The sequence below is a fragment of the Delphinus delphis genome, chromosome 13 (genome assembly GCF_949987515.2).
Source record: "Delphinus delphis chromosome 13, mDelDel1.2, whole genome shotgun sequence".
NCBI lineage: Eukaryota > Metazoa > Chordata > Mammalia > Artiodactyla > Delphinidae > Delphinus > Delphinus delphis.
The window spans coordinates 16,343,443-16,366,078 of record NC_082695.1 but is presented as its reverse complement, the minus strand read 5'-3'; the positions used below and the strand labels follow the sequence as shown (position 1 = coordinate 16,366,078).

Genomic DNA, 22,636 nt, shown 5'->3' with positions numbered 1-22,636 from the left:
GGTCAGGAGGGCGGGTACCACCCCAGGGGCCCCTCCAGGCTGGGGGCTGAGCGGGCTTAAGCTCTTGGAAATTAAGTGGGACCTGGCAGTGCCCAGGCCCCTCCCCGTGACGTGGGGCCCCTCCCACCCATTCTCTCCGCCTTGCCCTGCGGAGTCAGAGTGCGGGTTCCAGGCAGGTACTTCTGACTCCCGGCTGGCCAGCCAGCCAGCTGCACAGCCCTGTTGGAAGGGAACGCAGATGCCCGGCTCCCAGAGGTAGGAGAGCCCTCAGGGCGGCCCCAGGAACCTCCAGAGCACCTTCTTCGTGGCTGGGGAGAAGAGCTTTGGGAGCTGTTCTTAGCCAGGCTGGTCTGGGCTGGTACCTTCCTGACCTGAGGCTAGTCATTTCTCCCATGGGCGGGGCAGGTGCTCAGAAGTCATTAACTCTTGGGTGTAGGCAGGGAGGGCGCTGCCACTGGAGACTTCGTTCCCAGGATCCATTTTCTTACCCGCTCCCCACGCCTTCTCTCTGCAGACGCCCTGCTGGCAGACTTGGAGTCCACGACCTCCCACATCTCCAAACGGCCTGTGTTCTTGTCTGAGGAGACCCCCTACTCGTACCCAACAGGAAACCACACATACCAGGAGATTGCCGTGCCACCCCCTGTCCCTCCACCCCCGTCCAGCGAGGCCCTCAATGGCACGGTCCTTGACCCCTTAGACCAGTGGCAGCCCAGCACCTCCCGATTCATCCACCAGCAGGTAAGGTGGGGACAGGGCCTCGGAAGTCAGCTTCAGGGCACAAGGAGCTTGTCTGGCAGTGGCTCGGGGAGCCAGCGATCAGGGAAGTAGGGAGAAGAGGCGGGAAGCGTCTGGCTCTCCCCACCCGCCGCCGCCACGTGAGGGGGCAGTGACCAAGTGTTAATCACCTGTCTCCTGGTCAGAGTGTGGAAACTCCCTGGTGAGACTGGCTGTGAGCAGGAGCCTTCCGGGGGTGACTCGGGCTGTTCCTTTTCCTCCCCGGGGAGGCTCTGAGCACTGTCCTTCCTGCAGCCTCCATCCCCGTCCCCCGTGTACGGCTCCAGTGCTAAAACTTCCAGTGCCTCCAACCCCCAGGACGGCGTCGGCCTTCCGTGTCCCCGAGCTGGCGAGGAAGAGCACGTGTACAGGTACTGCCCAGCTCCTCCCCCTGCTTGGGAATCCTGCGCATTGACGGGCAGAGGCCACTGAGGCCAGGGACAGGCACGGCACAGCGCTGGATGGGAGGGGGATTCTGCCTCAAGGGTCACTGGGTTAGACGGCAGAAGGCCTCTCACCTGGCCCGGTGGCCTTATCTGCCATCACCGTGCAGCAGCTGGGCTGGCTCTCACATTGCCCTGCGTTGAGGAAGGTTCAAGAACTGAAGCAAGACTTCCTTCCTCCCCTCTTCTTGCCACATCACTTCCCCGCTCTCCGTCCTCTGGCCGGTGGAGACGCTGTATCCCCTCTGCCTTATTCTCCTTGAGGATTTGGGGGCCGCCAGAGCTGGGGAGCGTCTCTCACCAAGGTCTTCCCTTTGCCTCTCAAAGCTTCCCCAACAAGCAGAAGTCGGCCGAGCCTTCACCCACCGTCATGAGCTCCTCCTTGGGCAGCAACCTTTCTGAACTCGACCGCCTGCTGCTGGAGCTGAACGCCGTGCAGCATAACCCCCCAGGCTACCCTGCAGGTAGGACTAGGTCAGGCCCACCAGGCCCACCTGCTGGCCTCTGGATCCCTGCAGGGCTCAGGGCTGAGCACCTTTTCTCTTCCCTTATCCCAAGATGAGGCCAACTCAAGCCCCCCACTGCCTGGGGCTCTGAGCCCCCACTACGGCATCCCGGAGAATAACAGCCCGTTGGGGGGCAAAGCTGGGCCACTGACCAAAGAGAAGCCCAAGCGGAACGGAGGCCGGGGCCTGGAGGACGTGCGGCCCAGCGTGGAGAGTCTCTTGGATGAGCTGGAGAGCTCCGTGCCCAGCCCCGTGTGAGTCTCCACTGGGCCCTCCCAGGCAGGGGAAGGTCTCGCCCAGCCCGTCCCATGCTCCAGGGTCTGCCGTCTCATCCCCAGTGTCACCCGTTCCCTCTGAAGTGCCTGTTGTTTGCCAGGCCCTGCACCAGGCCTTGGGGGATGGTGACGAGTCACGCAGACACCATGCCTGCCTTCAACGAGCCACTATCCATCAGGAAGGACAGACACTGTGCACGCTGAGGGCACCCATAGCCCAGCAGCTGTCAGCACAGGCTTTGGAGCCACACAATAGGGTTCACATCTTGGCTGTGCACTTACTAAGTGTTGTCTCTCAAGCCTTTGTTTTCCCATCTGTAGAATGGGATAAGGGGAAATGGGATAAGGGGGATAAGACCACCTACCTCAGTAGGGGTGAGACCCAATAACACACGTAAAGCACGTGCACGCAGGACCCATGGTAAGTGTCTACCGAGTCTTAGCTCTCCTTGGTGTTACTGTGTTGTTGGAACAACTTCACATGTACGTGCAGTGTTGTGGAGGATACACAGGATGCTGGGGCTTGTTGAACGGGCAGGCTTGGACTTGGTCTTCTTGGAAAGAAGTGCCGTTTGAGCTGACCTTGCCTCTCTGCCATCAGCTCACCTCAGTGCTCTGTCTTGCTGGCTGACAGCAGCCCCTCCCAACAATGGGTCCCCAGGAGAGACTGGGAGCTGGTGGGCTTTCCTGGGGTTGGGAGTGGCAGAACCCCAGTGTCAGAGCTGAGTTGTTGATCCCCTGGGGAGGGGAGGGACATGCTGGGGGTGCACGGGCTGGCCTCTGGGGTCCCCGCTGATGCCATGCCTGCGTGCAGCCCCGCCATCACTGTGAACCAGGGCGAGATGAGCAGCCCCCAGCGAGTCACCTCCAGCCAGCAGCAGACACGCATCTCCGCCTCTTCTGCCACCAGGGAGCTGGATGAGCTGATGGCCTCGCTGTCGGATTTTAAGGTGCCCTGAGGTCCCTCTTCCCTGCCCTGGCCCCTCAGAACCCCCATCCTTCCCCTCCTGTACCTCAGCATGAGTAGCTGGACCTTGGCCCCTGCGTGTTTGGGTGCCTCGCCCTGAGCCTGGGACCCCGCAGGCAGTGCCCTGGCCTTGCCAGGATATGGGGGAGGGAGGGCCAGGATGGCCACGTGGGGACTGAGCTGCCTCTCAGCCTGTGAAGGCAGGACGTGCTCAGCAGGACATTCCTTCCTCCCTGGGTGCTCTCAGCTCCCAGCCACCCAGGCGAGGGATCAGGAGGCTGGGACAAAGGACCCTGTGTCGATGGCTGCTCTTGGTAGGGGAGGGGGTGCTCTGCTGGGCCTTGTGGGATCCTGTTCCGAGAGGTCATTTGCCCTGGAGCCCCATCTCCCACGCTGGCTGGCTGTCCTCAACACATCCTTTCTTTCTGCCTCTGGCTCCTGAATCCACAGGCCTCTTTTGCCATCCGCCTTCCATCCTCCACGGGCCTCTGAGTCCCCACAAGTTCTCTCTGGGAAACCTTACCCGTCAGGCTACTGGGCCAGTCCTGCATGAGGCGCCCCATCTCCTCCCCGGGCCTGCCAGACCCGAGATGTTTTATTTAGAGGATGCAGTGCTTTGATGGGGACTGATGGGGACTGAACTCGCCAACAGTTGCTGACTCCACCCTTCCACGGGGGCATGACTTAGGGAATCGGAGGAGGGGAGCCGGCTCTTGGCCCCATTGGTGCCTCCAAGCCTCCCTTCGGCTGTGGTTTCTCGGGGCGGGGGGGATGGGTGCGGCCTGGGCTTGTGGCCCTCATGTGCCAGTGGTTCTGAGTGGCCACCGTCAGGAGCAAGTACACTGGACTCAGGAGTTGGCCCGAGGGAGCCCTGCCCCAGCACCCTTTAGGCTGTGCTGCTTTTCTGAGATCCCTTGGGAAGCTGCGCTGGTTCTCACTGTGCCCCTGGAGCAAGGTCTCGGGGGATGTAGGAGAGCTGGGATTGTCTGGGAGAGACAGAGCTGAGACCTGCCTGTGGCTGTCTGTCCCTTGATTGGTGCCTGGGCTGACCTCCCCGAGACCCACCTCACCTTAGCTTTTTCTCCCTCGTCTGTACTTGGGGTTGGCGGGGGGGCAGTGCCTGACAGGCATGGCTCAGAGGCTGCTTTCTGCGCCTGGGTTTGATGGGAGCCAGGGATATGAAGCCCAGGAAAACCTTTCTGGGGGCTGGGTCTTCTTCCAGGGCCAGTCCTCATGCCTCAGCTTCGCCACCACCTTGGTCTTGTCAGTGTAGACTGTCTTGTCAGTGTAGACGGGGACTCTCAGAGCCCTGAGGCCCAGCCTGCCCCTTGCAGTGGGCTTCCTTCCTCATCTCTCCCAACTGTCTCTCCTCTCCCCTCTGTCTTTTGTCTTTCTCCTCTAGACCAGCTCCTCTGCTGTGGCCTTGAGCTCCCCAAGGCTGCTGCCCAGCTCAGCTCCATCCCCACACCACATACTTTCTCCTCCTCCTCCTGGGCCCTATGTATTTCTGCCACCCCCTAGGAAACCCTCCCCTCGAGGCCACGGCCACACCCTGGAGGTCCTCTGCCCTGAGGGCAATGTGACCCCCAGCTGGCTTGATTTGACTGGCCTTGGGGAGATGCCTGACACTCCCAACTCAAGGTCTCCCTCCACGGAGAGTTCTCTGGGGCCACCGGGTGCAGAGAGCCAGGCTCGTGTTTGGAGGGACCCACCAAACGCGAGCCTGGTGAGTGAGCTCTCCAGGGTGCCTCCCGGCCACACTCTACCCCACGCTGGGTGCACAGGTTCCCAGGAGGCTGGGGAACCCCAAGTGCTGTCAGCCAACCCTTTGTGCCCAGGAGAGGCTGTGGCTGCCACATGGGAGTGGCCATGGGCTCTGGAGGCGCTTAGGCCTGAGTGCCCCCGGGGAGCTACGCCCAGCTTCCAGGAAGTAATCGAGCCAGCTGCCATGGCCGTGGACCGTCAGGCTATCTTACCGGATACCTGGAGTCTCACGAAGGCACGTGGACAGCAGAAGGAGAGGGCAAGGCCAGAGCCAGGGGAGCCAGAGAGCAGATGCCATGCCCCAGTTGAGGAGGAGCAGTTAGGTGGAGAGACGGCCACGGGGGGCAGCCTGGTCAGGCGAGCCCAGAGACCCGAGACCCCCAGGAGGCCAGAGGGCACCACCGAAGCCGCTGCAGAGGCCAGGAGGGAACGGCCAGAACTTCCACAGGCTGTGGTCATGGACACACCCAACACCACGGAGAGGATTTCCACCTCTGGCCAGGCAGGCGTGAGCTCGCACGGCTGCTAGGCATGGCCCCCACGTGGACCACGCCTGGCTAATTGCATGCAGCCTCCCACTCTGCGCATGTTTGCTTGGGCAGCCGATTCCGAGATGCCGTGGCCTGAGACCCTGACAACCAGCCCTGGGCAGTGGGCTCTGTGGGGCCAGCGGAGCTCCCTGGGCCCTGGAATTTCTCTTAGTGGCACCCTGCCTCTTGCTTGATTAAGGCTTTTTCCTTCAGATGAGCTTCCCCTGACATCCTGATGGGATGTGTGTGGAATGGTGAAAAGCATGGGCTTGGGAACCAGATAGAACTGAATACAAACCACGCCTCCAACACTTGCTCCCTGGGTGACCTTGGGCAACGCCCGCACCAGCCTCAGTTTTCTTTAAAATGAGGGTAATAGACCATTTCCCCCAGAGCTGTCCAGAGGATTAAATGAAGTAATGCCTGGAAGGTGCTTAGAAAGAACATAGCACACGGTCCCCAATAAGCCGTGGCTGACGTTAACGGTTGTTATTCGCTTCTTGATTAAAATGTTAGGCCCTTTTCAAAAACAAAGTAAAATAAAACAACAACAAATATAACCAAACCAGGACTTCCCTGGCAGTCCAGTGGTTAAGACTGCACGCTCCCAGTGCAGGGGGCACGGGTTTGATCCCTGGTCAGGAAACTAAGATACCGCATGACACGCAGCGCGGCCAAAAATAAATAATAATAACCAAAGTGCTAGAAACAAGTAGGTTATAATGTAAACAAGGAAAAAAAAAACCTGGTTGAAGGATTTACTGTAAGGAAAGACCACATTTTTTCTACTACAAATTAAAAAAAGGAAGGGAGGGAGGGAAGAAGGGAAATTCTTAAGCCCTTTCAAGAATGTCCACTTACATTCTTTCAAATAATTCTTGTAATAACCCTGTAAGGCAGCTGAGAAAATACTGTTACCCCATTTCAAGGATGGAGAAGCTGAGGCCCTGGAAGTGAAGTGTCTTACCCAAGGTCAGGGCTGACTTGGAGGGTGTCTGCTCTGCCCCCTGCCTCCACCCTAGCTCAGCTTGGCTCTTCTCTGGTGGTTTGGTCCTGCCCACCCCTCCTGGGGGCTCTCGAGTGTGGACTGAGCAGCATCTGCTGAGCCCAGAGTGGCCTGTGACAGCTTCCCTCCCCCCCCCCCAGATCCGCTCCATGATCAGAAGGAGCCGGGAGACTGGCCACGCTCACCCCATGTCCCGGGAGCCCTCCCCTCGTCGCCGGCTGGACCCCGCCACCCTGAGCAGGACCCCGTCCCAGGAGCGGCTCATCGCGGAGCTGCAGGGTCGGCTGGGCATCCAGCCGGAGGTGGAGGAGGCCGAGGGGGCCGCGGGGGCCTCTGCCCAGGACTGGCTGACCGAGGGCGTCGTCATCACTGTGCAGCCGTGTGGGAGGCGGGCTAGGGGGCAGCTGGTAGAGAAGGTAGTGAGTAGCTGCCCAGGGCTGGGCCAGGGCGGAGGTCCTCCAGTTCTTCCCCAGCAGCGGCCAGAGGGGAAGTTTGGCATGTGGCGGGGGGGGTTCTGCATCCCGTGGCCTTGCGAGGCCAGCCTCACTCTTGGTGTCAGAGTGGGAGGGCCCCAGGGAGCCCCTACTTGCTGAGCTGATGTTTCTTCCGCCGTTGCCTTCATCTCTCTCCCTCTCTTCTTCCTCCCAGGTTGTCTTCCCTCCTGGCTCTCCCATTCCCCTGAGAAGAACCTTCTCTGTTCTGCCTTCTCCTTCTCCTCCCAGCCCTTTGCTCCAGCATCGCAAAGACGCCTCGGCCAGCAGCTCTTCTCCCCGGCCCAGCCCGCCCACCTCCTCCACCCTGGGGCCCTCGGCTCTTCCTCGAGGTCCCCCCGGGGTCCAGAGTGCTGGGGCGGGGCCACGGGAAGACGGTGTGCAGGGCCCCACCCCGCCCACTCCTGCGCCCCACTCTGTGAGGTCCATGGGCTGCCAGACCGATGAGGACCCACTCTTCCCCCCGATGCAGGCAGGCCTCCCGGGGCCCTGACACCAGCCCTACCTGTCCCTGTCCTTATGCTCGAGTGGTATTCCCACTCTGCACACATACACATCCCCTCTGTTCCTCCATCCACAAGCCCTGCATGGTACCATGGTCCTTCCTGAGACCTGGCCTTGACCCTGGACCCTCGCTTAACCTGATGTCCATGCTCTCACCCCCGAGACATCAGCCGCCCTCTTTCTTCCCCGTGGGGCCTCCCCTCTGCCTGCCCCTTCCTGCCGCCCCTCGGTCCTGCCCCAGGCTCCATCTGAGGAAGCCATTCCCAGAAGGAAAACCAAAACCTATCCCCCCCTTCAGCCCCAGACCCAGTACCTGGCGAGGCCTCCTTGCTCTCCGGCCCCATCACCTCCCCTCCCTAAGTCCTGCACCTTTTGGTTGGCTTACCTCTCTCTCCCTCTTCATCTCTCCCTGGGCCTCTCTCTCGTGGTTGTTTTTCTCTAGACTTTTTCTCCTGACGTTGGTACTGCTAGTAGGGGAAAAAAAAAATCCATCCTTACATTTCATCCTAAAGTCCTTTTTGTGAAATGGTCCGATGACAGGGTCTCCTATTCTTTCTTCCTTAATTAAGAAAAAAGAAATTCTTATTCTTGTTTCCTCCCCTGTCTAAGATCCAGGGCCTGGAACAAAGAGCGGACGGAGAGCTGTGCTGGGCGGCCGGCTGGCCTCCGAACGGCAGCCAGAGCAGCCCTGAAGGGCAGGACGAGGGAGGGGTCAGTGCCAAGGCTGGGGCTTAATGTCCTGCTTGCCATGTGTTCCCAGGGCTCGGTCAGGCCCACCGTGAGCCCCTCTGACACCAGAATGTCTTGCAGATGCCACTCCCACCTTGAGGGCTTCTGAAGCCCCTGGAGGGGCTGCACTTCCTGCCTCCTTCAGCCCATCTGTCCAGGAGAGGGGAGAGCCCCTGGTGCTGCGAACCTCATCCCCCAAGGCCCAGATGTCCTCACCTGCCTTCTCCCCTCTCTCCACAGTTCATGGCCCAGGGGAAGACAGGGAGCAGCTCTCCCCCGGGAGGGCCCCCAAAGCCTGGGAGCCAGCTTGACAGCATGCTGGGGAGCCTGCAGTCTGACCTGAACAAACTGGGCGTCGCCACGGTCGCCAAGGGGGTCTGCGGGGCCTGCAAGAAACCCATCGCGGGGCAGGTGATGATGGGGTGGGTGGGGCAGGGGAGGGAGCGGTAGGTGGGCACGGGACCTTGGCTTCTCTGGGAGGGTGCTTTGTGGCAGACCTGCGTCCTGAACCGTATCCTGCCTCTCTCCTCAGGTCGTGACCGCCATGGGGAAGACGTGGCACCCAGAGCACTTTGTCTGCACCCACTGCCAGGAGGAGATCGGATCCCGGAACTTCTTTGAGCGGGATGGACAGCCCTACTGTGAAAAGGACTATCACAACCTCTTCTCTCCACGCTGCTACTATTGCAACGGGCCCATCCTGGATGTGAGTTCCTGGGTGCAGGTGGTGCCACCTGAGGCTCAGAGAGGTCACATTACGTGGCCGAGCTCACACAGCTTGGAAACTGGGATTCACACTCAGGCCGGATGCACGGCCCGTCCTAATGCACATTAAGCAGCGCTACCTCTCATCCCCGATTCCCTTCTGCTGAGACTCCCAGAGGTTAGGAGCCCTGCCCAGGTAAATGGAGTGAAGTGAGGGCTCCCTCACTCTCCTACTGTGTGATGTTAGGGAAACGTCTAGCCTCTCTGAGCCTGAGTTTCTTCCCTTATAAAATGGGAGTCACAATAGAACCTATGATCTCAACTGCACATGAGGATTAGAGGAGACAGAGTGTGCCTGACATATCACATCCTTCAATAAGTCAGAATTCTCAGTGGTATTCAGAGCACAGTTGGGAGAGACCCCCATCTTGGGAGTGTTATACTCTTTCCTTTGCTGGGGCTGGGGGCAGGGTGGAAGGACGGCCTTGCCTGTGGGTCTCAACTGTGGGATCTGTCCAGTGGGGCAGCGCTCAGCTCTGGTCCCACACTTTGCTTTCACAGAAAGTGGTGACAGCCCTTGACCGGACGTGGCACCCCGAGCACTTCTTCTGTGCCCAGTGTGGAGCCTTCTTTGGGCCTGAAGGTACTGACCGGTACCTTCTCACTCGCTGTCGCCCGGAGCACTGGGGAGGCGGGGGCATGGTGGGAGACCTTGCTGAGGCTGGAGTCAGGGTGGCTCCTCCTCTGGAGGCCTCATCTGCCCCCCACACCCCCCCTCCTCAGGGTTCCACGAGAAAGACGGCAAGGCCTACTGCCGGAAGGATTACTTTGACATGTTCGCCCCCAAGTGTGGCGGCTGTGCCCGAGCCATCCTGGAGAACTACATCTCGGCCCTTAACACCCTGTGGCATCCTGAGTGCTTTGTGTGTCGGGTAAGGGGCCCCCAGCCCTCCTCTGGAGGGGGCCGAGAGCGGGCAGTGGGGAGAGAAGGGCCTACCTCACTGTGCTTTCTGAATCCGATTTACAGGCCCTGTTTGGGGGTATTAATGAGGTGAGAAGGCAGGGGGGGGGTACACTCCTTCAAGTCCAGTAGGTCCTGGGCCAGGGCTCGTACTGAGGCTGGCAGAAACCAAGAGCAAGGTGGTCCTGTGCAGCAGCCCTGAGACGGGTCATGTTTGGGAGAAGGGTGTGTGAGAGTGAAATGAGATAATGCAAGCATTTAGCAGCCTCAGCGGAAATGGGCAATGGTTTCCAGACTGCATTCTGGGGGGTAATGTCCCCCAGATGTTATTAGAGATCCAGTAAGTGTCCCCTGATCAAATAAGTTCGGGAAACTGTTCATTGCCAGACTTCTCAGAGCCTTTAATACCTAAGCGTGCCTTTGGATCTCCAAATGGGAATCTAGGATGCAGAGTTTGACCCTGGAACCCTTTTCTCGACACCAGGGTTTCTGGGCACACCATTAAGCCACCTGCTGAAGTGCCCAGGCGTAAGATCCGTGTCTGAATTCAGGCAGTGGCAAGTCAAGGCCATTGGGAGACTTCAATAAGCGTTTAGCCCACACTTGGCACGTAGAGGATGCTCAGCAAGGGAGAATCATTTCGAGTGTGATCACCCTGACTGTCACCTGCCCATCACCTGGGAGCTGCCTCAGCCCCCAGCCCCAGCCTGAGCCCCCTGCCCCCCCGCCCCACCCCTCTTCTGTCTCCAGGAATGCTTCACACCATTTGTCAACGGCAGCTTCTTCGAGCACGACGGGCAGCCCTACTGTGAGGTGCACTACCACGAGCGGCGGGGCTCGCTGTGCTCCGGCTGCCAGAAGCCCATCACGGGCCGCTGCATCACCGCCATGGCCAAGAAGTTCCACCCGGAGCACTTTGTCTGTGCCTTCTGCCTCAAGCAGCTCAACAAGGGCACCTTCAAGGAGCAGAACGACAAGCCTTACTGTCAGAACTGCTTCGTCAAGCTCTTCTGCTAGGCGCGCTCATCCCTTCCTCTGCCCCGCTTCCCGGCCCAGGCTCCCAACTGCTACTGTGACCCAGAGGCCTCGCTTAGGGGTGAAGGGGCAAACCCGACTGAAACTGGAACCACGTCCTTGGCTGGTGCAGGATGGCAAGAGGGTCCTGAGGGGTCCCGCCTGCTTTTCTTACCCCCTGCCAGAGCCTCTGGGCCTCCTTCCTCCTCCTGCAGCTCCCCCCAGGCTGCCAGCTCTTCACCCTCCCCAGAGGCAGAGGCTGGAGGGCTCCACTTGTGTCCCCACGAACCCGCCTGGCCAGTCCAGCACCCCACACTGGAGCCATCTCACTCATATTTCGGCAGTGGAGCTGGGGGTGGGGGTGGGGAGGGCAGGCAGGGTCACATGGGGGCCTCTTTTCATCCATATCCCCCCCTACAACCTAATTATCCTTGTTTTGAGAGTATTGGGGGGACAGCAGCTCCCTCCAGACAATGCCAGCATCCACCCATCCATCCATCCAAGGGCGGAAGTGTCCAAGGGGCCACGGAAGATTCCTTGTGCGCCTCCTGCCCTTCCAGTCTCCCCAGGCCTGGGCAGCTGCCCTCCGACCCCTGTAACTTCTCTGGTTCTACTGAGAATGGCCTCTCCAGCAATAATGTTTTATAATCACTTCCTCCTTCTCCCGGGATGGTGTGAGGCGGGGTTTCACCCCGTGCCTGGACACTGTACCAACTTTGATAGATTTCTACACTGAGGTTTGAATTCATATCGTCTGAGTTGCTTTTACTTCTCTATACAAAAATGATTTTGAAGAGATTTTAAAGACGTCTCCTTTTGTACCTTTCCCCCGTGTGCACTGCCACTGTCCTGTGTATGCCACGGTGGCTCTGGTATATGGGGTTTGCCTTGTACTGAGGGCTTGGAGGGGGTGAAGCAATTTGTATTTTATTTTTTCTTAGCACAAGCAGGTGAACTGGGAGCAGCTCTGTGACTGCCCTTCTTTAACTTCACAGCTCACAAGGACTGTTTTTTATAAACTGCTGTATTTTGAAACCCCTTCCTTACTATCCAGGCCAGCAAGCTCTTCACTGAAACCGGCCTTAAGGGTGTCTTGCCCTTTGGGGCCTAGAATTCCGAACCTCATCCGTCCTGTTCCTGAGGGAGGAGAAGGGGGAAGTACACTTTGGGGGTGCTGTTTCCTAAGTTAGCCATTAGGAGTGTCCACTCCCCTGTGAACTTTCTGGCAACAAAGAGAACATTCTCGGCCTTCTCACTGCTTCTCTGGGGCTCTTCTGCCTCCTCAGGAAAGCTGGTGTCTGATTTTGACCATTAGTCTTGTTGATTCCACTGGGTGCATCCCTTCCCCAAATTTCCTGCCCTCCCTGGAGACTGGTGTCCTGGGGAAAAGAGCCCAGGTCGTTGGCTGGGGGCCTGCTAGGATTCTCGGCAAAAGGACAAGATCTCGCTGAAGCAACAGGAAGCCCCCAGAGTGTTCTCCCCCAAGGATGAGATAGGTAGGGCTGGGGTTCTGGGTTAGTGGAACGGGGTCCCAGTGTGGTCTAAAGTGAGGAAGAGCCAGACCACTTCGCTAGCCTCCTAGCAGAGGCTGGGTGTGCTGAGCCTCTCAAGGAGGCTTCCCAGGGAGGGAAGAGGGTCCCTCCTTGGTGGCAGGGCTGAGAGCAGCCCGGGTCTGGGGAGGTCAGCCAGGCCCCGCCACGGGTCTGATGTCTCCACGTCTACCCACAGGCCTTATTGCTCTGTTTACAGTGACCCCTCCCCTAGAGGACCTGGGGTTTCAGAGGTCCACCCTCTGGGTCAATGGTTATTTGATGATTTGATTTTAATTTTTTTTCTCTGTAAACTTATAACCTGGCTTTTCCCCATTTCAATTCCTGTGATTTATGCCAATAAAGTTTGCCATTATTTTCACCTGTGCTAGTGCCGTTTCTCTGTGGTCTGGGATTAACAGCTTAGTCCCAGAAAAGATACCAAACCCTCCCCAGGCTCACAAGGACCACAGTTTGGGGGTAAATCATTGAAGTTCACTCACTTGAGGCCAAAGCCCTGGGGATGGGATCCCTGTCCCACAGGGCACTTGTGGTCCTCCTGGCTTCCTGCATGGGTCAGGCCCTGCCCACTGCAATTTGCCATGGATTCGCCAAGGGCATCCTTACATGGGCCTCGGGGTGGCCTTACACTCATGGATGGGGAAAGAGGTTCAGATAGAACCGACATGCACAAGGTATCCTGTGAATGAGCACAGAGACAGGGTGTGAACCCAGGGCTTGTCTCTGTCTGTGTTCCTACATTGACCAGACACCACCACTCCCACGTTCCGGCACCACACCTCGGGTGTAAAACCTTCCAGTTGAAAGTGGCTTCACTTACAGTTGAGGATGGTTCTCGACTTCCCCCTGGTGGTCATGTCTGTATTTGCATGCTCCCTCGCTCTTGTCAGAGCCAGAACTCCAGTCCTGGGCCCTTGAGAGCTTCCTGGACAGCTTTGTAACTTCATAGTTTTCCTGTTGTTTGGAATGGTCCTCCAAAAGCTGCTTGTTGACTTCTAGTCTGAACCCTGACCCTTTCACAGTAAGCTCAGAAGTGAAAATCACCTTCACCCCTCACCCAAAGATAATATTTCCAGCCCATGTTGGATTTATTTCTATAAATGAACACAGTACACTTCATTGTAATTTGTTTTTTCACTCAATTATACTTTGTATTTAACCATGTCAATAAATAAATATGTGCATCATTTTTAATGGCTTCATGGTATTCCATTATATTGATGTACTATAATTAGAGACATATTTATATTTATATCATTAGAGCCAGGATGTCCTTGGGAAGTTACTATGTGAAAACGTATATACTTGGAAAAGTGCATTTGGAGGGAAACAGCCTTAAGGTTTGGAAGGGACTGTATAGCATAGTGAGGCCCATGGGCTTTGAACTTGCTCCCAGATTTCGGTTCTGAAGCCACCACTTATCAGCTGATGGACTTGGGTGTATTATTTAACCTCTGTGAATTTTCTTATCAATAAAAGTGAAATACTAATACTGTACCTCCTTGGGGGATTGTTGCAAAGATTAACAGTGGTAATGTGCACAAAGTACTTAGCACAATGCTGAGCATGCAGTTATATCAATACATTGTCACTAAAAAGAGATCTTAGCAGTAATGGATTCCAGCAGTTCTCTATACAGGCTCATCATCAGAGGCACCAGGAGGCTTGAAAACAACATACCAAGGTTTCTAACTTGGTCAAGTGAAAAGGGTGGAGATAAGGAGAACCCCTCCCCACTTCCGACCTAGGATCTAAGCTCATTCATTAAAAACATATTTATTTTATTCTATTTATTTGGTTGCGCTGGGTCTTAGTTGTGGCAGGTGGGCTCCTTAGTTGTGTCTCCAGGGCTCCTTAGTTGTGGCATGTGTGTGGGATCTCGTCCCCTGACCAGAGATTGAACCCGGGCCCCCCACATTGGGAGCATGGAGTCTTATCCACTGTGCCACCAGGGAAGTCCCAAAAGATATTTACTGATGTAGCACAATTGTTCAAATAAGTGTTGAATGAAGGTGTAATAAAATAAGTTGACATCTAGTGATTTCCTCCTATATTCCAGGAACTGTGTTGTCTTAAGACATATCGCTCTAGAATGTGAATACTATTATCCCCATTTTACCGATAAGGAAAGGGAAACAGAGGGTCAGCAAGGTGAAATCACTTCCTAAGATGACACAGCTAGCAAGTGGCAGAACAAGGATATGAATCCAAGGTTATCTGTCTGCAAACCCTGCATCCATTTATTCAAAAAATATTTATTATAAGCTCACTATGTGCCAGGCACAAGGCAAAAATATCTGGAGAGAGACAAACAACAATGGAACAAATAAATTATATACTGTGTTACAAGGTGTAAGTGCTGCCAAAAAGAACAGAGGAAGGGGGGGAGTGGGAGTGGTTATGGGGTAATTTTGAATAGGGCAATCAGGGTAGGCCTCCAGCAGGTGATATTTGAGCGAAGACTCGATGGAGGTGTGGATATCGGCAAGAAGGCTTCCGGGAAGAGGTAATAGCTAGTGCAACATCATCCGGCTGGAAGGAAATGAATCAGTAAGCAAATCGGAGATTAGATTATAGGTGTGGAGGTGGGGAACAGATCATGTAGAGCCTTGCAGGCTATTTAAGTTTTAGGCTTTTTACCGAGGGGAAAATGGGGAGCCTTTAAACAGTTCTGAGCAGATGAGGAAATGATCCGACTTAGGTTTTAAAGGATTCCTTTGTTTCGATAGGGAGAAGAACAAACTGCAGAGGAGACAAGAGACCATTCTGTTTCTAAACCATGAGCAATTTTTTTTTCCTTTTTTTTTTTTCATGAGCAATTATTTCTCAGCTCCACGTCATACTCTTTAGTTGCGACTTGACCGGAAGAAACGTGGACTCAGCTCGCAAACTCTAGCGCCTACACGAGAGCGGCTCCAGCCCAGCAGAGGGAAGCAACTCTGAGAAAGGTCCTCCAACACACAGCAGTGCCCTCCTTTAACTACCTCGTTTAAAGGAAGCTTCCTGTTGGATGGAATGGCACCGATATCATCCAATGGTTGTCTGTATCAATCCGGCTCCTCCAGACAGACGTTGACCCCAGCCAATAGATGGGGGCGCTGTCCGCAGCTTCTAATTGGCTGCTTCGTTCACCTATAAAATATGCAAGCCGGCGCGAGGCCTTTCTCTTGTCAGGCGTCCTGGAGTGAGGTTCGTTCGTGACCTGCAGTCTCGCCCGGGACTGGCGGCGGGGAGGCTGCGGTTCTTCGGGGGTTCTTTTGGGGGGGACGCTTCGGGACTGCAGGGTCTGGGCCTGTTTGGTCTGGGCCGCGGCGGCGGCAAATGCAGCCCCGGGCCGGGCCGGGGCGGCGGGCGCCCGCGCGTGGTCTGCTCCACATGTGCCTTGGGCTTGGAGCCCGCCATGTCTTGGGGACTTGTGTCGGGGTGTCTTGAGCTCCCTTTTTCTCTTCAGTGACATCGTCTTTAAACCCTGCGTGGCAATCCCTGACGCACCGCAGTGATGCCCAGGGAAGACAGGGCGACCTGGAAGTCCAATTACTTCCTTAAGATCATCGTAAGTGCGGGGTGGGTCCCAGCCGCCCACCGTGCTGCTTCGGCCCCGGGCACTAACGGAGACAATCAGCAGCCATGTGCTGAGTGCCTACTACCACATTAGGTCGTTTTAGGCAAATCTCATTTAATCTTCCCAGTTTCCCGAGATGCGCGCCCTTTCTCCTCCCTTTGTTGCAGGTAAATAGGCTCAGGCACGTTAAGTGGCTCCTAGGGTAACAGCATTAACGCCCAGGTCTGTCGGCTTCCAAACAGCGCTCATCGTACTTTTACTCCCCTGCCTCCTTGTTTGGGAAGGTGTGAGGCAATGAGTGACTCATTATAAAGTCAAGTTGTTGCATATTCAGGTCCTATTAGTCAAGAAACTAAACTTTAAGTGAATGCTTTCTCTTGGATGGCCTTGAGTTGGGTCTTCCCCTGCCTAGAAATGCTAACCATGCTGCTCTTCAGGCATTAGGATGCATTGTAGAGTTTAGTCCATTGTATTCTTCCCCATTCATTCAGGGTTTCAGACTCACAAAAAACTTAAAAGAATTGTAAAATCATATACCCGCAACTTAGGTCCTATAAGCAATATTTTACTGTATTTGCTTTATGTTGTATTTTGAGTAATTTAAATCTAATCTTACTTGGAAAAGTATTTTTTTTGTATTAATGCAGCTGATTTGGTGAAACAAACATGCTTCATGGTTGGGAAAAATTAAAAATGAAAGTTACACGCAAAATTTTTTGATTGAATGTAGAAACATAATTTTTACCATTCATACTCAGCAAGCAAATCTTTGAAAATGTAGCGTTTTAACTCGGGCAGCTGGCAGTAAAAGGAATTGTCCCAGTCTTTGAGACATTTCAAAAGCATAGAAGAAAGGGAGTGAGATGGAAAGCAGTTATTGTGGGATTTGGTTTCTATTAATCTCTTCCCTCTTTTGTCCTGTGAAACGTTGCTTGTTTGTGGCTTGTTTCTGTAGCAACTTCTGGATGATTATCCGAAATGCTTCATTGTGGGAGCAGACAATGTGGGCTCCAAGCAGATGCAGCAGATCCGCATGTCTCTCCGAGGGAAGGCCGTGGTACTGATGGGCAAAAATACAATGATGCGCAAGGCCATCCGAGGGCATCTGGAAAACAACCCAGCTTTGGAGAAGTCAGTTCATCCTCCTGGGCATCTTTATCCGCCCTTCTCAGTGTCCTCCTCCCTTTTCCTGGAGAAGAACGGTACTGAAAAGTGACTGTCTCCCATAAACTTCTCTTTGCAGACTGTTGCCTCACATCCGGGGGAACGTGGGCTTTGTGTTCACCAAGGAGGACCTCACTGAGATCAGGGACATGCTGCTGGCCAATAAGGTAAGGGGAGAATCAGGTTGGTTGGAGAGACCTTATTAATTTCGGCTCCTTAAAAGCAACAAAACTGACCGTTCTCAGGTTGTGTCTGTGGAGAGAAGACTTCTTACTGTTTCTCATTTTTTTGTTCAGGTGCCAGCTGCCGCCCGTGCTGGTGCCATAGCCCCATGCGAAGTCACTGTGCCTGCCCAGAACACTGGTCTGGGGCCTGAGAAGACCTCCTTCTTCCAGGCTTTAGGCATCACCACTAAAATCTCCAGGGGCACCATCGAAATCCTGGTGAGTGGACCTGGCTTGCCAGTGCTAGCCAGGCTCGGTTGCTGCCAACCTGCTGGATGTCCAGGTGTTAACTGCCAGCTCCCTTGTTCTTCAGAGTGATGTGCAGCTGATTAAGACTGGAGACAAAGTGGGAGCCAGTGAAGCCACGTTGCTGAACATGCTGAACATCTCCCCCTTCTCCTTTGGGCTGGTCATCCAGCAGGTGTTTGACAGTGGCAGCATCTATAACCCTGAAGTACTTGACATCACAGAGGAAACTCTGCATTCTCGCTTCCTGGAGGTACACGCTGTCCATTCCAGGCTCTTCTTGCATTAATAGTTGAGAGCGTGTCTAGCTTCAGACTGAATCCTGGCCATGCAGCTGACTAGCAGTGTAATAACCAGGGACGGTTGTTTAATCTGTACCTCAGTTTCCTTGTCTGTAAATGGCAATAACAATATAAGATTGTTGAAGGATCTAATGAATTTATGAATGTAAAGCCTTAGAACAGTGCTGGGCACATGGTAAGGGCTGTTATTCTAGGGTGTGCAGTAAGATGTGAGATTTTGAGTAGTGTCAGTGAGTCAAAAGAGGAATGAGAAGATGAGATAGTTAATACATCAGTGTTGCCAAGTACCCTGTCTTGGGAAGATGGACTCTTTCAGGGACTGTTATTGCTTAGTTTTTGCCACTAATATATCCTCTAGTTAACAAATAAGGTGGTAGGAGATATAATTCCTTTTTTATTGGATGAACGGAACATTGCAATTATACATACTCTTAACTCCAGTTACTTTTGGAAATCTCACTAGTGAATGAAATTCACATCTGGAACTAATTTAATGTTTTTCTCTCTTGGAATGCAATGGTTATGTTAATAGTTTATATTTTCACGAGATGGTGGGTTTTGACGTAAATGCCACCATCATGGTATAGGGAACGCCCATGTTGAGAATAACAGCAAGAAGCATTTATAAATTATTGGGTCTGAATTTCCCTGCCAGAAGCATTTGGTGTGAGGTGAATTGTCCTGCGTGAGACTAATATACTAATCTAGCAAGTCTTGTTTGCTGTCGAGCTTTGCTTGGACTCAACAGCAAAGACATCACACCTGAAGTGTGATTTTTTTTCTTTTTTTTTTCCTTCCTTCCACAGGGTGTCCGCAATGTTGCCAGCATATGTCTGCAGATTGGTTACCCAACTGTTGCATCTGTACCCCATTCTATCATCAGTGGGTACAAGCGGGTCCTGGCTTTGTCTGTGGAGACTGATTACACCTTCCCACTTGCTGAAAAGGTATAAAAAAAAATCCACCAGGACCACAGCAGACCTGACAGTTATTAGCAGGAGGATAAATAGCTGCCCGTTAGTGTTTTTATAATAGTGTTTTATGTAGCAGATACATTTTTAAGAGTATAGAAACCCTAGGGGGACTCGTTCCAGGGCTCCCCACGGACACCAAATCCATGGGTGCTCAAGTCCCTTGTATAAAATGGTGTTATGTTAAATAATATTTCTAGGTTACTTACAATACCTAATACAATGTGAATGCTATGTAAATGGTTGTAAATACAATGTAAATAACTGCCCCCGTGCAGAAAATTCAGGTTTTGCTTTTCGGAAATTTTTTCCTTTTTTTGATCAGCAGTTGGTTCAATCTGTGAATGTGAAACCTCTGGATACAGAGGGCCAACTGTATACTTGAGGTTGGGAGGCAGGGGAGGCGTGTTCGCGACTTTAGAAATTACAAGAGACTTAAAGGGGGCTTAGTTAACAGGTAAGAGCTGGGCCTAAGATCACCAGGCTATACCCAAGCTGTCCTGTCTGGTCACTTCGAGAATAAGATTTCACTGATACGGAAATTGGTCCTTAAAACTTTTGAGCTCTGCAGAGGCTGAAGGGTTGTGGGTAGTAGGGGGTGTAGACGGACTATTTTGACCATGAACTTTTCCCCTTGCTTTAGGTCAAGGCCTTCTTGGCTGATCCATCTGCATTTGTGGCTGCTGCCCCTGTGGCAGCTGCCAGCACTGCTGCTCCTGCTGCTGCTGCCGCAGCCCCAGCCAAGGTTGAAGCAAAGGAAGAGTCGGAGGAGTCGGATGAGGACATGGGATTTGGTCTCTTTGACTAATCACCAAAAAGCAGCCAACTCAGCCGGCTTTATTTGTGAAACAAGGAAATAAAGGCTTACTTCTCTTAAAAGTCTCTGGATTTTTCATTTTGTGCATTTTGAGGTTATAGTTCTGTGTGCTAGAAACTGAAGCCATGGTAAAATCATAGAGCTTTATTTGGAGTTGACATTTGGTGTCCTCTTTGTAAGTGAAGGACTGCTCTCCTAGCATCCTGTACTTTTTGTGGACCCAGCTTTAACTGAATTCTTATTAAATGGAATTGATCCCATGACCATCAGGCCACTATCCTGGGTCACTCCAAGATACTTTGAGTAGGTGTCATATTGAGATAAGCACTGGATGAGTGCTGCCAGAGTTTTTCAAACTGGGTGGTGATGTGATTAATGATGAGTTTAGTGGTGGCCGTTATTTAAGGAGATAGAACAGCTGATGCTGTAGGTGTTGTGAATCTTAGGTTTCACTTATCGATTTGCACTGGGTCACCCAGTAATGTGCTAGTTGTAACCAGGACTCAAAAGTTTTGAAAGCCGTTGCTAACAGGGACGACAACTGAGCTGTGCAGACCGTATTTGAACTAGTTACAGAGTTGGCAGGTCTGCATGCTGAATAAAACTTAAGCAACTCTGGACCATGAGGCCCACTACCTGCAGCCTCCCACCCTGTGACCTTGTCTTAAGGAGCTGTCCCCGGGCAGGCTTTTCTCTCAGCTCCAGAGTCCTCCCCTGACTGCCAGGTATACCCCTGTTTTTAAACCCTCACATTGTCCACCGCTGGGGTACAAACTCTTAATAGGATAAAACACGAGTTGGCTGCCTGCCTTTTAGCGAGCTCAGTTCCTGTTATCAAGGGAACTCCTCTAGGAAGCATCTAGGACACACTTCTGTAAAATGGTCTTCACGCAGGAGAGGCTCACACGGGGGTGTCTGGGCCGGACCTGCGCACTCGTGGGTCGATGTCTGCAGGGCGGTCGCGACGCATTACAAACCCTCAGGGACCCCCGTCTCCCACGAGGCCGGGCTGAGAAAGGCCCTGGGGAGGAGGCCTTGATAGTCCCCGGCGCTCACCCCGGTACCCAGTCCAGTTTCCCGCCTCGAAGCCCAGGCTGCCGCGGCCGCCATCCCGCCCGGGGGCGCCAGGCCCCGGGCCCCAACACTATCCCGGCCTCGCTCTGCGGTGTGGGCCCGCGCTGTGACCCGGAAGCGCTCCGGAAGCGGTTCCGGAGTCAGCGCCGGCAGGATGGCGGCGGACACGCAGGTGAGGCGGGCGGCTGCGAGGCCAGCGCGGCCAGCGACGGGGCGCGGACGGCGGCGGTCGGGCAGGACCGCTAGTGCCGCTGGCGTAGGGGGCCGGGGGCCGGCGGCTGCGGAGGGCGCGGTCCGGGGGCCGCTTTGGGCCGGTCCCTCCCGGACCCGGCTTCGTCCCGGCTCCCGGCCCGGGTGGCGCGGACCGGCCGCGGGCTCGAGGAATCAGGGACTCCGGCCTCGGCGACTGGAACCCGTCGGGCCCTCCCCGGTTCCGGAGTTGCCGAAGTTCCTCTTTCAAGGAGTCTCTGCTCCATTTCTCCGAAGCCCTCCAGCCAGCAGTGAGCCCCGGCCAACGCCAACTCCCTCTTAAACTTTGTGTTCAGCAAATATTTCTCAAGCACCTACTATGTGCAGGGATTTATAGCATATTCTTTGGATTCATACAGATCTGAGTTGGAGTCTTGGTCAGTTTCAGTTTCTCTGAGACGCTGGGCAAGTTTCTTAACCCTGCCAATTCTCAGTCTTTTCATACATAAAATGGGGCTAAACTAGTACCTGTCGTGTAGGGTTGTTGTGAGGAGTCAGTGAAAGAAAGTAGGACTCCATGTTGATGGTTGTTATTAGGTGCAGCGTTAGATAAAAGAACTGTCACAATTCAGGAAGAGTCTTGTCACCTTGAGTGTTATTACCTGTGAAGTGCCTCATAGTTAAGGGAGGAGCTGGGGAAGACCTTTTTCCTCCACCCCATCCTCCTTTTAGCCGTGTTTTAGGGTGAAAAGACAATATTATGGGAAAAGGAAATGGGTCTCTAAAGGACAGCATGGCTTACTTGGGTATCAGGGTGAGGAGATTAATTGATTTTGATAGGGAGGCCCTGAGGCCAGAGAGTGACTCCTCAACCTGAGCATTCAAAAGATGCGAATTGGGCTTCCCTGGTGGCACAGTGGTTGCGAATCTGCTTGCCGATGCAGGGGACACGGGTTCGTGCCCCGGTCCGGGAAGATCTTACATGCCGCGGAGCGGCTGGGCCCGTGAGCCATGGCCGCTGAGCCTGCGCGTCCGGAGCCTGTGCTCCGCAGCGGGAGGGGCCGTGACGGTGAGAGGCTCGCGTACCGCAAACAAAACAAAACAAAAAAAAGATGCGAATTGCGAGTTTCCTGTGCAAGGGAGGGGCTGGTAGTTTTTTTTTTAATATTTATTTATTAAAAAAAAAAAAATTTATTTATTTAGGCGGCGCCGGGTTTTAGTTTCGGCATATGGACTTCTTAGTTGAGGCTCGCATGTGGGGACCTAGTTCCCGACCAGGGAACGAACCCGGGCCCCCTGCATTGGGAGCGTAGTCTTACTCACTGGACCACCAGGGAAGTCCCAGGGGCTGGTAATTTGTTCCAAGTTTGTTATAGTGAATCCTGGAAAGAAAAGCATAGTCTCCTGGGTATTTTGAAAAGGGTTGGGAGAATACACGCTGACTGTGTAACATTAAAACTCAAATGCAAAAACAAAAATCTCTCCAGTGCTGTGTTGTTCACTATGGTAGCTATTAATAGGCAAGCGGCTACTTAAGTTAGCTAAAATGAAATGAAATTAAAAATTTAGTTATTCGGTTGCACTAGCCACATTTCAGTGCACCGGTAGCCATATGTGGCTGGTGACTACTGCATTGTACAGTGCAAAAGAACATTTCCATCAACACAGAAAGTTCTACTGGACGGTGCTCCTCTAGAGAGAAACCTGTGAACATTTAAGCTCTTTGCATCTGATCTCACCAGCAAATGACTTCTCTGGAGGATCTTCCTCAGTTTTATTCTGACAGGATCCCAAGTGGGTAACATTCATTTTCTGATTAAGAAAAAGAAGAGCCTTGAACCTGAAAGGCTCTTTCATCTTTGGGG

At 53.9% G+C, this 22,636-nt stretch overlaps 3 protein-coding genes across 5 annotated transcripts in view; all 3 read left to right on the top strand.

Moving 5' to 3' along the window:
- The window catches only part of PXN (paxillin), a 45,034-nt gene extending 32,451 nt beyond the window's left edge, over nucleotides 1-12,583 (top strand). The window contains exons 2-15 of one of the 3 annotated variants that reach the window (XM_060028179.1): nucleotides 515-741; nucleotides 1,033-1,148; nucleotides 1,548-1,684; nucleotides 1,779-1,980; nucleotides 2,816-2,951; nucleotides 4,371-5,234; nucleotides 6,409-6,684; nucleotides 6,917-7,231; nucleotides 7,873-7,974; nucleotides 8,233-8,403; nucleotides 8,525-8,698; nucleotides 9,259-9,340; nucleotides 9,481-9,629; nucleotides 10,409-12,583. In XM_060028179.1, the coding sequence (XP_059884162.1) occupies nucleotides 515-741; nucleotides 1,033-1,148; nucleotides 1,548-1,684; nucleotides 1,779-1,980; nucleotides 2,816-2,951; nucleotides 4,371-5,234; nucleotides 6,409-6,684; nucleotides 6,917-7,231; nucleotides 7,873-7,974; nucleotides 8,233-8,403; nucleotides 8,525-8,698; nucleotides 9,259-9,340; nucleotides 9,481-9,629; nucleotides 10,409-10,675 (3,218 nt within the window). In that variant the 3' untranslated portion in view covers nucleotides 10,676-12,583. The remainder of the gene's footprint in view (nucleotides 1-514; nucleotides 742-1,032; nucleotides 1,149-1,547; nucleotides 1,685-1,778; nucleotides 1,981-2,815; nucleotides 2,952-4,370; nucleotides 5,235-6,408; nucleotides 6,685-6,916; nucleotides 7,232-7,872; nucleotides 7,975-8,232; nucleotides 8,404-8,524; nucleotides 8,699-9,258; nucleotides 9,341-9,480; nucleotides 9,630-10,408) is intronic. The other 2 variants (XM_060028180.1, XM_060028181.1) reach the window with 2 other exon arrangements.
- Nucleotides 12,584-15,377: 2,794 nt separating this feature from the next.
- Nucleotides 15,378-19,570, top strand: RPLP0 (ribosomal protein lateral stalk subunit P0). Its single transcript, XM_060028178.1, has 8 exons — nucleotides 15,378-15,411; nucleotides 15,674-15,775; nucleotides 16,740-16,915; nucleotides 17,028-17,115; nucleotides 17,245-17,391; nucleotides 17,486-17,671; nucleotides 18,527-18,667; nucleotides 19,335-19,570. The coding sequence occupies exons 2-8, from the start codon at nucleotides 15,722-15,724 to the stop codon at nucleotides 19,497-19,499; spliced, it is 957 nt and encodes a 318-aa protein (XP_059884161.1). The 5' UTR covers nucleotides 15,378-15,411; nucleotides 15,674-15,721; the 3' UTR covers nucleotides 19,500-19,570.
- A 1,151-nt stretch (nucleotides 19,571-20,721) lies between these two features.
- GCN1 (GCN1 activator of EIF2AK4) overlaps nucleotides 20,722-22,636 on the top strand; it is a 57,695-nt gene continuing 55,780 nt past the window's right edge. The window contains exon 1 of the mRNA XM_060028177.1: nucleotides 20,722-20,754. Coding sequence (XP_059884160.1) covers nucleotides 20,737-20,754 — 18 coding nt within the window. The 5' untranslated portion in view covers nucleotides 20,722-20,736. The remainder of the gene's footprint in view (nucleotides 20,755-22,636) is intronic.